The 15,213-nt window shown below is 37.5% G+C and overlaps 1 protein-coding gene across 5 annotated transcripts in view; it reads left to right on the top strand.

Moving 5' to 3' along the window:
* Positions 1-15,213, top strand: part of FAM241A (family with sequence similarity 241 member A) — a 55,542-nt gene that overhangs the window by 24,899 nt on the left and 15,430 nt on the right. For 2 of the 5 annotated variants that reach the window (XM_058666933.1, XM_058666934.1), the window contains exon 2: positions 2,665-3,465. In XM_058666933.1, the coding sequence (XP_058522916.1) occupies positions 2,665-2,910 (246 nt within the window). In that variant the 3' untranslated portion in view covers positions 2,911-3,465. Of the gene's footprint in view, positions 1-2,664; positions 3,466-6,936; positions 7,393-14,840; positions 14,932-15,213 lie in introns of those variants that run through there. The other 3 variants (XM_058666935.1, XM_058666937.1, XM_058666936.1) reach the window with 3 other exon arrangements.

Raw genomic sequence — 15,213 nt, forward strand, 5'->3', positions numbered from 1 at the left:
ATCATTTTGTTGGATGATTTTAAGCATACAGGTTTCTATAAGGCTCTTCCTTTAAAGTTGTATTTTAACATAAATATAGAAGGTTTTATATAGCCCTCATTTTAAAATGAAGAATGATTTTTAGCTAGTTATTGATGAAAGGCTGAAACGATCAAGCTTTGGTTTCTACTGAAGGAATTCACGTTCATGGAGGTGTTTCAAGAGTGCTTTAAAACTCCCTCCGATGCATTAGCTATTTGTAACTGGTGATTTTTATGGCACTCCCTTTTGTAAAATAGCTTTGCTTTCCTTTGGCCTGAAGAACATCCTTGAAATCCTTCATGTAAAGAATTTTTTAACATGTGGTTAATTCTGGGTCCTGTACCTGTCGTGAACAAGTAGGTGTTAAATAACTCATTGAATCCTGATTCCCCCAAAATAGATTTAATCAACTAATCACAATAGTTTTTCTTTTATGGTTGCACTTGGGGCATGTGAGGAGAGAGAAACTGTACTGATTATTTTAACTAAGGTGATTTAATATTTGTAATTGTTAACTAGGTATTGAAGAACGAAAAGGCAGGAAAAAAACCAGTAAGGTGATTTTCACAGGAAGGTCACTAAACCAGCATCATAAGCATCACTGGTGAACTTGTTAATTACACAGTTTTAGAGTGCAGGTCTCAGTCCAGCCATGCAGGATCAGAACCATAGAGAGTGGGCCCAGCAGTCCGAGCTTTAACCATTTCTCCAAACCAATCTAACGTATGCTAAAGTTTTAAAGACACTGTACTAAAATAGCAACAACTGGGAGCAGACACCACTCCTAGAACTGAGGCAGCAAAGAAATGTAATTGCAGAACCTAACAATACTGAGAAAAGGCACCCCTGGACCTGAAAACACTTAAAAATGAGTCAGTCGGGCCCAGCGGAGTGGCCTAGCGGCTAAAGTCCTCACCTTGAAAGCCCCGGGATCCCATATGGGCGCCGGTTCTAATCCGGCAGCTCCACTTCCCATCCAGCTCCCTGCTTGTGGCCTGGGAAAGCAGTCGAGGATGGCCCAAGGCTTTGGGACCCTGCACCCGCGTGGGAGACTCGGAAGAGGTTCCAGGTTCCCAGCTTCGGATCGGCGTGCATCAGTCCATTGCGGCTCACTTGGGGAGTGAATCATCGGACGGAAGATACTCCTCTCTGTCTTTCCTCCTCTGTGTATATCTGGCTGTAATAAAATGAATAAATCTTTTTTAAAAAAGTGAGTCAGTGTTTATTGAGTGCTGTGTCTGACTTCAGAGGATAGAATCAGAAATCTCTGAAAGAAGTACCCCCACGTTGGAACTGGCATATCAAGAAGGCACACTGCCAAATGTCAGGCAACCTACAGATCTCAATCAGCTGCAGCTTACTGGAAGGCCCTAATGTAGCTCAAGAACTTTTGTTTAAGACTAACAGGGTTAGGAAACTCTGGAGCAGTATCGGTGTAACAGTGGTTAAGATGGAGCCAGGGACACTTGCATCCTCCCGTCTTCGCCTGAGTGGATCCCAGTGCTGTCTTCTCCAATTCCAGTTTCCTGCTCATGTAAACCCGGGTGGCAGCAGATGCTAGCTCAGATCCTGAGTCCTTACCATCCTCTTGGGAGACCTGGTTTAAATTCCTGGCTCCTGACTTCAGCCTGGCCAGGACCAAGCTATTGCAGACACTGGGGAATGAATCAGAGTATTAAAAAGTTCTCTCCGATTTTCAAATTAACAAAGGAAACTTAAAAAGACAAAGAGACTCATTTGAATCAAACACGATCATATTCCTTCTTCCTTCACATGTGTAGTGTTCTCCAACCCATTTATTGCCAGGGCCTAACGAGACACCAAAGATACGTGCAAAATTCTGAAGAATAGGATTGTAGCTGAGAGAAAATAGTTTAACAACTGTTGTGATGGCCTTAATTATAAAAAGAGTGGAAGCCAATAAAAATAGTATTTTCTGGCATGTATGGCTGGGTACACATGGACATTTTTTCTATTTCTCCTAATGAAAATTAAGAGACAGCATTTAGGACATCTGTAGATTTAAATAAAAAACCATTCAAGGTCCTACATTGAAATTTGCTTTGCTGGAGCTGAGACTGAAAGATTACAGGCTGAGAACTGCTCAGTACTTGACAGCAAAACATGTTGCAGTCCGCTGAGCTCAGTACTCAGAAGCCTTAGTGGCAAAGGAATGGAGTAAAACGAAGCTGACCAGTCAAAGCTGTACAGGCCTTGTCTCAAAAAACAGAAGGCTGACAGCAAAGACTGTTGTGAAAGCAAAGTCACCAATCAGAAATGCACACAGTCGTCTGTGAGTGAGTCTGGTGAACGGCGCAATGAGTGAAAATGAACCAGCTGTTTTGCTCATTATGTAAACCAGTATTCCGGTAGTCCTACAGAAATCAATAAGTTCTTGCTGTCTATATCCTTTAGAACTATTGGAAATTTTATTGTATTCTATTAGGAAAATACAGTTATTTCCCCAAGTATCTCCAAGTATCTGTCAATCAAAAGAAACATTTCTTTTGTATTGCTAACAAGTTACTGAATAATTATCAGAAATATGCCCAGTCCTTTGAAAAATAAGGCAGATCTAGTAGATAGATGATCTGTTAGATCTTAAGGATATTTACATTTTGCTTTATCTTTTGTTTTTTTAAGGATATTGAGGAATCACGAAACCACGCTGACGAGCCTGTTGGAGATGACTACAAAAAGATGGGAACTCTTTTTGGTGAACTGAACAAAAGCCTCCTCAACCTGGGCTTCACGAGGATGTATTTTGGAGAACGAATTGTGGAACCAGTAATAGTCATTTTCTTTTGGGTTATGCTGTGGTTTCTTGGCCTGCAAGCTCTTGGACTGGTTGCTGTTCTTTGTCTTGTCATTATTTATGTACAGCAGTGAAACGTGGCAGAATGAATGGATGTTTGACAATTGGTAGCCATCTCTGTAATGGGTGAAGTTACACATTTCTTTTTTTTGGAACCCCAAGAAGTTTTCCTTGTTTTAACCTTTATGCTGGCTGTTTTATAATTAAATTTGCATATAAATACTGTTTAAAACTCAGTTCAACTCTTGTTCATAACAGGGGCAAAAATAGATTTTGAATACACATAAGCTTAGTTAAAATCCTGTTTCACTACTGTGATCTATGCCCTCAGACATCTCTGTTCCCATGAGGAATGTTACATGATACCAACCAAATGGTGAGCAAGCAAGTAGCAGAATATGGAATTCCAGTCAAGCAATATAGTTCTTACAGAGTGCTAATAAAACATTTTAGAAAAAAAAAAAGGGAGAAACAAGTTAAAAATAAGTTTAAACTGAAAAACTGTTCCAGATCTGCCAGATTATTTGAGCAATATTTGGATTTCTGTTAATGACGCCATGTTCTTTGAGTAATGTTTGCATTCTGTTGTCCCTGCTTCGCCCAAATAAAGGTAAATGATAATTATCATACATACTACCTTAGTATAGTGGTGAGAAGCAAAATTAGCACATTTCTAAAAATGGGAAAGAATATATTTACTATTGGAGAAGGCTCCCAGGCTAAATATACCTTTAGTATAATGTAACACTTGAGCCTGGAAATTTCTTCATAATACCCTATGAAGTTTTGACAATTTTGGTGCTAATTTTTTTTGTGTGTGAGATATTTAAAGTCTCATAAGCCACATCCGTGGTTGGCTGAACCCTATGGTGGCATGTAGTTTCTTGTATCTAACAAGTTGCATATTTTTCCCAGAAAAAAGGCATTTTCTGTGGGGTTTTTTTTCAGGAATTTATAACTTTGTAGGGTTTTTTTAGCAGTTATTGTACATGGACTTCTCTAAAAAAATTGATTAATATTTTACAATCAAGAAACAAAATCAGGTTTTTAAAAATTATCTGTATTGGGAAGTACAGTATTACAGTACAAAAAAAAAAAAAGCCAAATGCTCAAATTTGGAGCTTGACAGCCAATAGTAATAATATTTTTCCCAGACTGAAGGCAAGTCAGTAGTTGGCTGGCTATGCTACTACCATGTCTTATTTCAGCAATTGGAGATTTTTGTTGGGATAAGTATTTCTTGAAGTATATTTTGAAAATGGAAAAAAGCCTCAGTGATATTTTGGGTTTGTTAGAGAACCTAAAATCTTTATACATTTGACTCAAGGACTGTATAAACAAAGGAAAGGTAGTTAAGATGATTATATAGGAATTCAAGTTACATACAAAGAAAATTAGGCAATGGGACATTTTTATCTTTGGTATGATAATTAAAATATGTATTCACTGTTCAACTTTGTAAGGTTTTCTTACTGTCTTGTTTTAAAAATTTGTTAGATCAGTCTTTACGTTATAAAGCAGAAAATAATGAAAAGTGATAAACCTAGATGTCTAAAGTAAGGTGACCCTAAACAAAAATACCAGTCAGGGGGCACCAAAAAGTATTGCATTTATATAAATACCAGCCTTTTAAAATTTGATTTTTAAAACAAAAGACTTTGTATTTTATCATTGTGTTTTTATTGGGTTTATGGTATTTTTATAATAATCTTTATGAGCTCAGCATAAATGCAAGTTGTTTGAAAAAGGTGTCTTCATTTGTGTGTAGTAAATTGGAGGTTTTCACTAGAAGTCATGACATTTTGTATATCTGCATAAAATATGAGTAAGTTCATTTTTTCCAGTGCTACAAGAAAGTGTAATTTCCCTTTGGGATGCATCAGAAATATAATGTACATAATAATAGTTCTGGCCTTACCAGTGCCTGATGTTGAAAATATTTTTAAAGTAAATTTTAATAGGAATCACTTATTCTACTATTCAAGACTATGCATCTTTGCACTGGTATTAATAAGGTATGAATTAAATTTTATGAAAAATAAGGAGATACTTTGCTGCTATTCTCTTAAACATACTTATATGTATGTGTGTTTGTCAATGCAATATACCATTAGATCTTTTACTTTGCTATGCAGGGAAAAAGCTTCCTATTTGATGAACATGAAATACTTCCTTTATAGAATATATTAGAATGCACATTTTTTGTAACACACAAAAAATATATGACTTAAATCTCCATGAACCAGTCTAAACTCTTTGGATCTTCATGGGAATTATGGGTCACAGTTGTCTTCTGAAACATCTCTATTTAGTCACAAGTTTTGATCAGAAGGAATCTCTGTGGGCTGGCAGTGAGCTACATATCCATTGAAGACTCTCTAAGTATTCATGAAAAGAACTGTTAACAAACTGAAGAAACATAAATTTCATCATAAGTAAAGATTTATCTAATATAAAAATTGAAAATAGTCAAAGTTAGTACTGAGTAACCAAGGTTGTTTTGTTTATACATTATATTTTAAGATATTTCTTAAATATTTATGATTTCAGTTTATTTAAAATGTTTTCATGGCCAATTTATGGCTGTATAGGTGAAAGAAATCAAATAAAACTTGTATACCTGTTGGTGCCCTTAGTAATAGAATTTGCAAAAAAATATATATATCTATAATAGCATATACATTGTGGCTTTAGGATTACCATGGACTTGTGGTCTTTTACAGCTCCTGTTTCTTTGCCCAACACTTAATTTTTGTTGTTCTTGGCATTTAGTCCAACAGCCTGCTTTCTCATCATTTCACGTATCACCTAAAACAATGCCACCACTCCCGTGGCTTCACTCAATAGTTATCTGTTAGCAACTCCTCCAAGATGCTCAGAGAAAAGGGCTCAGCTTTCTTCTCCGAGGTCTTTTCTTCCTGTGTTTCCTCTCCCCGTCTGCCCAGTGCGGAACGACAGGTGACAGCCTGGGTTCCTGTCCTTCCATCACTGCCCACATTATGGCTAATATACAAATTTTGACCATTTTATTTCAAAAAATGTCCTTAATCTCAGTTTTTCTACATTCCCACAATTGTTAACAGTCCATTCGGCAATTATCTCGCTTGGAATTCTGCCTCATAATTCTAATTTGTTCCTTTGCATACATTTTCCACTTCATAGTTACAGTAATCTTTCTAAAATTAATCTTTCTAAAACTCTGATCTGCTTGACCTAAATCTTTTCTGTATTTTTTTCTGTTGCTATGACAAAGTGCTGAGTGTTTTTGTAAGGTCCTTTGGACCGTTTCTCGCATTCTTCATCTTTCCATACTATCATATCACCCTTCCTTCACAGTTCTCAGCTATTCTAAATTTCTTGTTTAGGTTCACTGAAGGAGACATGATCTCTCACTTTCATAACTTTTCACATTTTTACTATTTTCCTTTAATCTCCTCCTGCAAAACTAGCCGACACCACCACAGCCTTAAGGCCTCAATGTAGACGTCATTCCCTATTAGAAGACTTGCCTGGTTGCTTTAAATCCAGTTTGGGTACTTCGTTTCTTGGTTCCTTACTGTTCCTACCAGAACTTCTCTTATCATGTTGTAGTAGCTTATGTATTGGCTCCTTCTATTTGGATATGGTCTTCACAAGGGCAAAGACTGAATTTCTCTTATCCATAATTGCGTTACCAGGGCCTAACACAATGCCTGGCAGAAAACAGGTGCTCAAATATCTGTCAAAGGAGTAAACCAAGTTCATGTATAAATGTTCTTCCTGTATTAATGAAGATTTAGAGTTGATTGTCCTTTAGGTAATCTCTGACTGCAAAAAATGAGAGAATGATCTGTTCCCTTTTAATGGGAGAATATTACTGTTATTTGCATACATACTTAATATTTCTGCAATACACTGCATTACCTAAGACAAAATATATTTTGTGTTGTACTTGGTTGTTTCACTGTTTCTCTAAAAGATTTTACAATACACAAGGTCAATGATGCTACCAAAATTTCATTTTTGCTGAGTATTTTTCAAAAGAACTTTACTAAATTTAATTTTTTCATAAACTCTGAAGCCATAACTAGGAATTCTCAAATATAAATTTGGTATTTTAGGCTCCAGAAAAAATTTGCTATTAGAATACATCACGGGTCTGGCATGATGGCCTAGCGGCTAAAGTCCTTGCCTTGAAAACACCAGGATCCCATATGCACACTGGTTCTAATCCCGGCAGTTCCGCTTCCCATCCAGCTCCCTGCTTGTGGCCTGGGAAAGCAGTCAAGGACGACCCAAAGCCTTGGGACCCTGCACCTGCGTGGGAGACCTGGAGGAAGTTCCTGGCTCCTGGCTTCGGATCGGCGCAGCTCTGGCCGTTGCAGTCACCTGGGGAGTGAATCAATGGACGGAAGATCTTCCTCTCTGTCTCTCCTCCTCTCTGTATATCTGACTTTGCAATAAATATAAATAAATCTTTTAAAAAAAGAATATAGCCCAATAGCCAGACTGTGTGTTAAAAAACATGTATATACAGTTCCTTGTTATTCTTTCTAATAAACAGTTCTCTTTTAAAATCCTAAGCTCCTGAGTGTCTCTTCTGAGTCTCTTCAGCTGTTCAACTTGTCACTGTTGACACATCAGGTGTGGACGTTATCACCTGAGTTTGGCTAGAGCGTGTCTGCTGTCCTCATCCTTGTTGCTGGAGCAGAAGGCAGACGTGTTGTGTGCAGGCAGCTCCCCAGGCAACAGAAATTGAAGAAAACAAAACCAGAGCCTCTGCCTCTGGGTTACATTTCATCTTTCTCTCAGTTTGACTGTGATGTGACAGTTACTAAATTAACACCTACAGATGCCTACTAAGGTCCAAAACATAGTCATTACTGAACTTAAAAAGTTGTATTGGCATCTTTTCAACCAAGTTTTATCATTTAACCTTTCATCAGCTTAATTAGTTGGGAGTTTCCTTGACTGTTATCCAAAGACCACAGAACACAGTCACTTCTGTACTAAAACAGAAGTAGTTAGTTGGCAGTTGGTAGTTGTTGGTAGCTACTAATTGTCCACAATATTGTGAAGAACTAGTGGATGACATAATTAAAAAAAAAATGATAAGGCCCAGTGTGGTAGCCTATTGGCTAAAATCCTTGCCTTGCACACACCTGGATTGCTTATGAGCGCTGGTTCTAATCCCGGTTGTCCCAATTCCCATTCAGCTCCCAGCGTGTAGCCTGGGAAAGCAGTCAAGGATGGCCCAAAGCTCTGGGACCCTGCACCCATGCGAGAGACCCAGAAGAAGCTCCTGGCTCCTGGCTTCAGATTGGCTCAGCTCTGGATGCTTGGGAAGTGAATCACCGGACAGAAGATCTTCCTCTGTCTCTCCTCCTCTCTGTATATCTGACTTTCCAATAAAAATAAAATAAATCTTTCTTTAAAAATTATATATACATATCCTCACCATAACTTTTCCTAGGAGTAAGGTAATATTCAAAAACAATCCGGATTTGAGATTTGATATCTACTGAATGCCCTACTCGGCCCATCATGATTATTTTTGTTAATAGATTTTCATAGTTTTAGGTATGTGATATTAAAAATAGGTGGAATTTTATTATTTAATATATCTTCTGTTTTAAAATGAACAAGAGTATATATGCACATGCAACATACAAAGGTTAAGAACAAACTAGAAATGACCACAAACAGGAAACACTTCTTATGTGTTATGAGAAAATGAATGAAAAGGAACGTGAATAAATTGATCTGGTACAAACATTGCACTGATATTTTTATATAATGTAGAGTATTTGTTTAGTTGTCAAGCCAGTGGCTTTCAGGGGTTTTGTTTGTTTGTTTGACTTGCTTAATTGGAACATCTTACATGATATAAATAGTACCTCACCTATAATGTGGCCACATTCCAGTTCACCTGTAATAAAATGAAAATGTCACCAAATTGAGGATGCTTTAAGGGACCAGCATTGCAGTGCAGCGCGTTTATTTTCAAGATTTATCTACTTGTCTGAAAAGCAGAGAGAGAAAACTCTTGCATCTGCTTATTCGCTCTACAAATAGCTTCAATGGCCAGAGCTGATGCAGGCCAAGAATCAGGGGCTCTATCCTGGCTGGCACTTAGGCCTCTTATGCTGCTCTCATGGTGCATTATCAGGGAGCTAGGTCAGAAGCAGAACAGCCAGGACTAACTGGCATGCCAGTATGAAATGTCTGCATTGAAAGCAGCAGTTTGGCTCACTGCACCTCAGCACTGGTCCTGGTGCAGTGGGTTAAGCCAATCGCTTGCCATGTCAACATCCTGTGTTGGAGGCCTGACTCAAATCTCTGCTACTCCGTTTCCTATCCAGGTCTCTGCATCTGGGAAGGTAAACAATGATAACGCAAATGCTTGGCCCCTTACCATCCATGTGGAAGATTAAAATGGGGTTCTAGACTCCTGACTTCAGCCTGGCCCAACCTTAGCCATTGTCCACCCCTGTCCCCCTCTCCCTCTTGCCCATGCTTCCACCCTCCCTTCTACTTCCTTAGCTATTTATTCTTTTGATTTTTTACAATGACATACTTTCAGTTAATTCTATAATCATAAGGTTAACAAAGAATTCAATGAGCAGTAAGCAGAGAAACTACTGTTAAGAGTGTAGCAAGAGCTATAAACAATAATCAAATCCCAAAATGTCAATTTTACTCATACATTGCATTTTTTGTACTTTGTATATCATATTTGACTTTTTGGAACTGGCTTACTTCACTTAGACTAGTGGTTTCTAGCTAAATCCATCTTGTCGCAAAAGATAGGATTTTGTTTTATTCTGAGTACTATTCCTTGGTGTATACATACCACTTCTCATTTATCAAATCATCAGTTGATAGTCATCTAGGCTGATTCCATATCTTAGCTGCTGTGAATAACCATGGGGATGCAGATAACTCTTTAATGAGCTAATTTCATTTTTGGCTGAATTCCCAGGAGTGGGATGGCTGAATCATAACTATTTTTGATTTCTGAGGAATATCCTTGCCCTCTCCCATAAGGGTTATACTAGTTTGCACTCCCATCAACAGTGTAATAACGTGCCTCCCCCAAATCCTTTCCAGCATTTATTTATTTTTTTATTTCTGCATGCTAGCCATTCAAGCTAGTGTGGAGTGAAATCTCATTGTAGTTTTTATTTGCATTTCCCTGATGTCCATTGATCCTGAGCATTTTCTCGTGTGTCTGTTGGCCATTTGTATTTCATCCTTTGAAAAATACCTGTTCATGTGTGCCAATTTATTAAATGGATTGTCTTGTATATAAGGGTCTGTCATATATACAAGGGCTCTTTGAGCCCCTTTTACATTCTGAGTATTAATCCTTTATCAGTTACATAGTTGTAACTTTAATTTTGCATATTTTCTTTTATTCTGTAGGTTTCCTCTTCACTTTATTGGCTGTTCCTTTACATTACAGAAATGTCTTAGCCTGATGTAATTCAATTGTCAATTTGTCCTTTTAATGCCTGTGTTTCTGGGATCTTTTCCAAGAAAAGGGATATGTTTGAGTACACCAATGTCTTATGAAGTTTCCCCAATGTTTTCCTCTGATAATTTAATGATGCCAGTTCTTAGTTTTAGATCCCTAATCCATTTTGAGGTTTTTTTTTTTTTTTTTTTTTTTTTTTTTTACTGTGGAAGAATTTTATTTCATTTTCAAAGACAAAGGAAAGCTTTGCTGGGTACGTTATCCTGGGGCAACAATTTTTTGCTTTTAGAATCTGGAATGTGTTGCTCCATTCTCTTCTGGCCTGTGGAGTTTCCTGTGAGAGGTGAGCTGTGAGTTTGATCAGGGTGCCTCTGTAGGTCACTTGATTTTTTCACGTGCACATTTAAGGATTTTTTCCTTATGTTTGATTGAAGAGAGTTTGATTATTGTGAGTCGTGGTGAAGAGCATTTTTGGTCAAGCCTTTCAGGAGTTCTGTGGCCCTCCTGGATGTTTCCCAATTCTTTCTCTAGATTAGGGAAATTTTTTGTTGTTATTTAATTTTTTTTTTTTTACTTAATTTTTAAAATTGGGAATCCCCCTCCCCTTCCCCCTCCCCTCCCCCCTGGTGGATTCCTCCACCTTGATGCAGCATTACAGTTCAAATTCAATCAAGATTCTTTCCTTGCAAACATATATTAAGCATGGAGTCCAGCTACTTATTGTCCAGATGGGTTGAACAGTTTCTTGGGGAGACCATTTCTGGTCCAAAGTCAGAGCTGGTATAATACCATCACAGTCAATTAAGAGTCCGTTGGTTTTTGCATACAGTGTGAGAAAGAGGGCTTGTTTCATATTTCTGCATACGTAGATCCAATTCTCCCAACACTGTTTGTTGACGAGACTGTTTTCTCCAGAGTGATTTGAGCTCATTTGTCAAAGATGATTTGGTTGTAAATGCATGAACTGACTCCTGTATTTTTATGTTCTTTTTTCCAGTACCACACTGTTTCAACTATAACTGCCCAGTGGTACATCTTGAAGTGTGTTACTGTGATGCTTCTGGCTTTGTTTCTATTGTTTACAATTGCTTTAGTTACTTGGGCTCCCTTATGTCTCCAAATGAATTTTAGCATTATTTTGTTTCTAGGTCTGAGAAGAGTGTCCTTCTTATTTTGGTTGTGATCACACTGAATTTGTAAGCTGCTTTCAGTGTATGGACATATTCAGCACATTAATTCTTCCACTTCATGAACATGGAATTTTTTCTCCACTGTTTTGTTTCTCCTTCTATTTTTTTCTTTAATGTTTTATAATTTTCATTGTAGATAACTTTTACCTTCTTTGTTAACTTTATTGCAAGATATCTAAGGTTTTTTAACTACTGTGAATGGAACTTATTTTTTTAATATTTATTTTATTATTGGAAAAGCAGATACACAGAGAGAAGGAGATACAGAGAGAAAGATCTTCCGTTCATTGGTTCACTCCCCAAGTGACCATCATGGCTGAAGCTGAGCCAATCCAAAGTCAACAGCATGGAACTTCTTGCGGGTCTCCCACAAGGGTCCAAGGTATCGAGGCTTAGGACCATGCTTGGCTGCTTTCCCAGGGTACAATCAGGGAGCTGGATGGGAAGTGGAACAGCTGGAATATGAAACAGCACCCATACGGGGTCCCAGATGGTACAAGGCTAGGATTTAACCACTAGGCTATTGTCCTGGGTCCAGAACTAATCTTACAAGTTCTTTCTCAGCTATGGCATTGGGCATACAAAGGTTCTTGATTGCGTGTTGATTTTGTATGCTGTAACTTACTGAACAGTCTCTTAGTGGAGCCTTAGTTTCTCAGTAATAGGGCCATGTTATCTGCAAACAGATCATTTGACTTAATCTTTTCCAATTTATATCTCTGTGATTTCTATTTCTTACCTATTGGTTCTGGCTAAAACTTCTAGAACTGTATTGAATAATAATGATGAGAATGCATGTCCTTATCTGATTCTGAATCTTAATGGAAATGTTTCCAACTTTCCCTATTCAATATGATGCTGACTTTGGACTTACATGTTGCCTTAATTGTGTTAAGGAGTGTCCCTTCTTTACCCAATTTTCTTAAGATTATTAAAATGATATTTTATCAAATGCTTTCTCTGCATCAATTAATCTGATCATATGATTTTTATTCTTCAGTTTCTTAATATGAAGTATCACATTTATTGGTGTGTGTATGTTGAACTTTCCATTGCATACAGGTAAATGATTTTTTTGATACGTTATTGGATTCAATTAGCTAATATTTTGTTGAGGATTTTTTTCACCTATGTTCATCAGGGATATTAGTCTATAGTTCTCTTTATTATGTCTCTTTCTGGTTTTGGAATTAAGGTGATGCTGGCCTCACCCCATTTTAATTGTTTTGAATAGTTTGAGAGGACTAGAAAATTATTTCTTCATGAAAAGTTTGGTAGCATTCAGCAATGAAGCCATCTGCTCCTGGGCTTCTCTTTGTTGAGAAGATCATTGTTACTGATTAAATCTCTGTCTAGTTACTAGTCTGTTTAGGTTTTCTGCCTTCATCACTGAATTTTTGTGAATTTCATGTGTCTAGAAGTCTATCCATTTCTGTTAGATTTTACAATTTGTTGCCATATGGCTGTAGTAATTCCTGATTCATTCTTTCAATTCCTGTGAAGTCTACTGTGATATCATTTTCATTTCTGAGTGTATTAATTGAGATTGTCTCCCTTTTTACTGGATTGGTTGACCCAGTGGTCAATTAGTTGCTTTTTGTTTCCATTTGGTTTGTTTCTTCTCTACGTTTCATTATTTCTTCCCCCTACTAAGTTTGTGTTCAGTTTGCTCCTGTTTTTTCTAGGACCCTGAGATGCATTGATAGATCATTTATTTGATGCCAACTTCTTGATGTGCTCATTATTTGCTATAAACTTTCCATTTAACATTGCTTTCCCTGTATTCTGTAAGTTTCGGTATATGGTATTGTCATCTATTTCTAGAAATGTTTGGATCTCTTTTTTGATTTTTTTATATGAGCCACTATTCATTCAGGAATGTGTTCAATCTGCATGCGGTCACATATTTCTAGCTTCATTCCAATGTGATGAGGAAAGGTACATGGTTTGGCTTCATTTGTTGAGACTTGCTGTATTGCCTAGTGTATCATCTGCTTTAGAGAAAGTTTTATGCATTGATAAAAAGATTGTATATGCTGCAGCCATGGGATAAACTACTCTGTAGGTATAAATTAAGTCCATTTGGTCCATGGTGTAGAATAGTTCTGTTGTTTCTTTGTTGACTTTTTGTCTAATTGATCAGTCTGTTGATGAAAGTGGAGTTTTCATGTCCTCCATCACTGTATTTGAGTCTGTGTCTCCCCTTCCAGCCATTAACATTTAATTAAATAGCCAGGCCCTGGCATTGGATGCATCTACATTTACTATAGTCACAACTTCCTGTTGAATTGATCCCTTAATCATTATCTAATGCCCTTCTTTCTCTTAACAGTCTGTGATAAAGTCTTTTATCTGAAAGTCAAATGCTTTCCATTATCATGGAATAATTTTTTTCACCTTTTCACTTTTAGTCTATGTGTATCTTTGCTGATGAGGTGTTTTTGGTAGGCAGTAACTAGATATCTCTTGTTTTTTAACCCATTCAACCAGCCTGTACTTTTTTTAAAAAAGAAAGATTTATTTATTTTTATTGGAAAGGCGGATATACAGAGAGGAAGGTCTTCCATCCGATGGTTCACTCCCCAAGTGAGCCGCAACAGCTGGTGCTGCGCCAATCCAAAGCCAGGAGCCGGAGCTCCTCTGGGGCTCCCTTGTGGGTACAGGGTCCCAAGACTTTGGGCCATCCTCGACTGCTTTCCCAGGCCACAAACAGGGAGCTAGATGGGATGCAGGGCCGCCAGGATTAGAACTAGCGCACATATGAGGTCCCAGCATGTTCAAGGTAAGGACTTTAGCCAATAGGCTATTACGCCAGGTCCCAGCCTGTATTTTTTTTTTTAATTGTATTTTTTACAATCTTTACATAGTTAAAAGGTTCAAGAGCTATAGGAAAGTGGGTAAGACTATTATTTCCATATTGTTTCCTTCATGTATCTGAGGTAAAGGGGGATGTTGAGGGAGAAACCGCACCCAGTTTCCCACCCACCCCAGGTACCTAATGTGGGGCATGCTCTGAGATACTTGCCCAAGTGGTTTTGATAGTTCACCAGTTATGAATCGCTGCCACTCTCGCCACTCCAAGCATGATGAGGTTGTTGAAGAATCCATTGATTGACATAGTCCATCATAGAGTCCCCATTTGCCTAGTATTTCGTTGCCAACACATAGCTGAGGTGGTTGATTGACTTGTTCTGTCTTCTGTCTTTTCTTGGTTAGGGTTCTGAGTCCCAGCCTGTACTTTTAAATGGAGAATTTAGGCCTTTTATATTCACGGTTGTTATTAATATATAATTAATCCTGTGATTTTTCCATAAATATTTATACTTTTCGATTTGGATTTCCTTTGAACTTTTACTAGGAAATTTTCTGCCTTCACTTTTGTCACTTTCATAATGATGACTATCTCTGTTTTTGCGTAGCACATCTTTAAATGTCACTGGTAAGACTGGATGAGTGGTGATTTTGATTTCTGTTGATTTTGGAAGGTCTTTATTTCACCTTCATTCATAAATAGGAGGTTTTCTGGATAAAGTATTCTGGATTGATAGGTTTTGTTAGTGTGTGTGTGTTTCTTTTGGGACTTGGACTGTGTCTCTCCATTCTCTCCTACCTTGTGGAGTTTCTAATGACAAATCAACTCTCAGTCTGCTAATCCTTTGAAAGTAATCTGGTGTTTCTCTTTCCTCCTTTAGAATCTTTTCTTTATGTTCTACTGTTGAAATCTTGACTAT

This window comes from Ochotona princeps, chromosome 7, assembly GCF_030435755.1.
Source record: "Ochotona princeps isolate mOchPri1 chromosome 7, mOchPri1.hap1, whole genome shotgun sequence".
In the NCBI taxonomy this organism is placed as follows: domain Eukaryota; kingdom Metazoa; phylum Chordata; class Mammalia; order Lagomorpha; family Ochotonidae; genus Ochotona; species Ochotona princeps.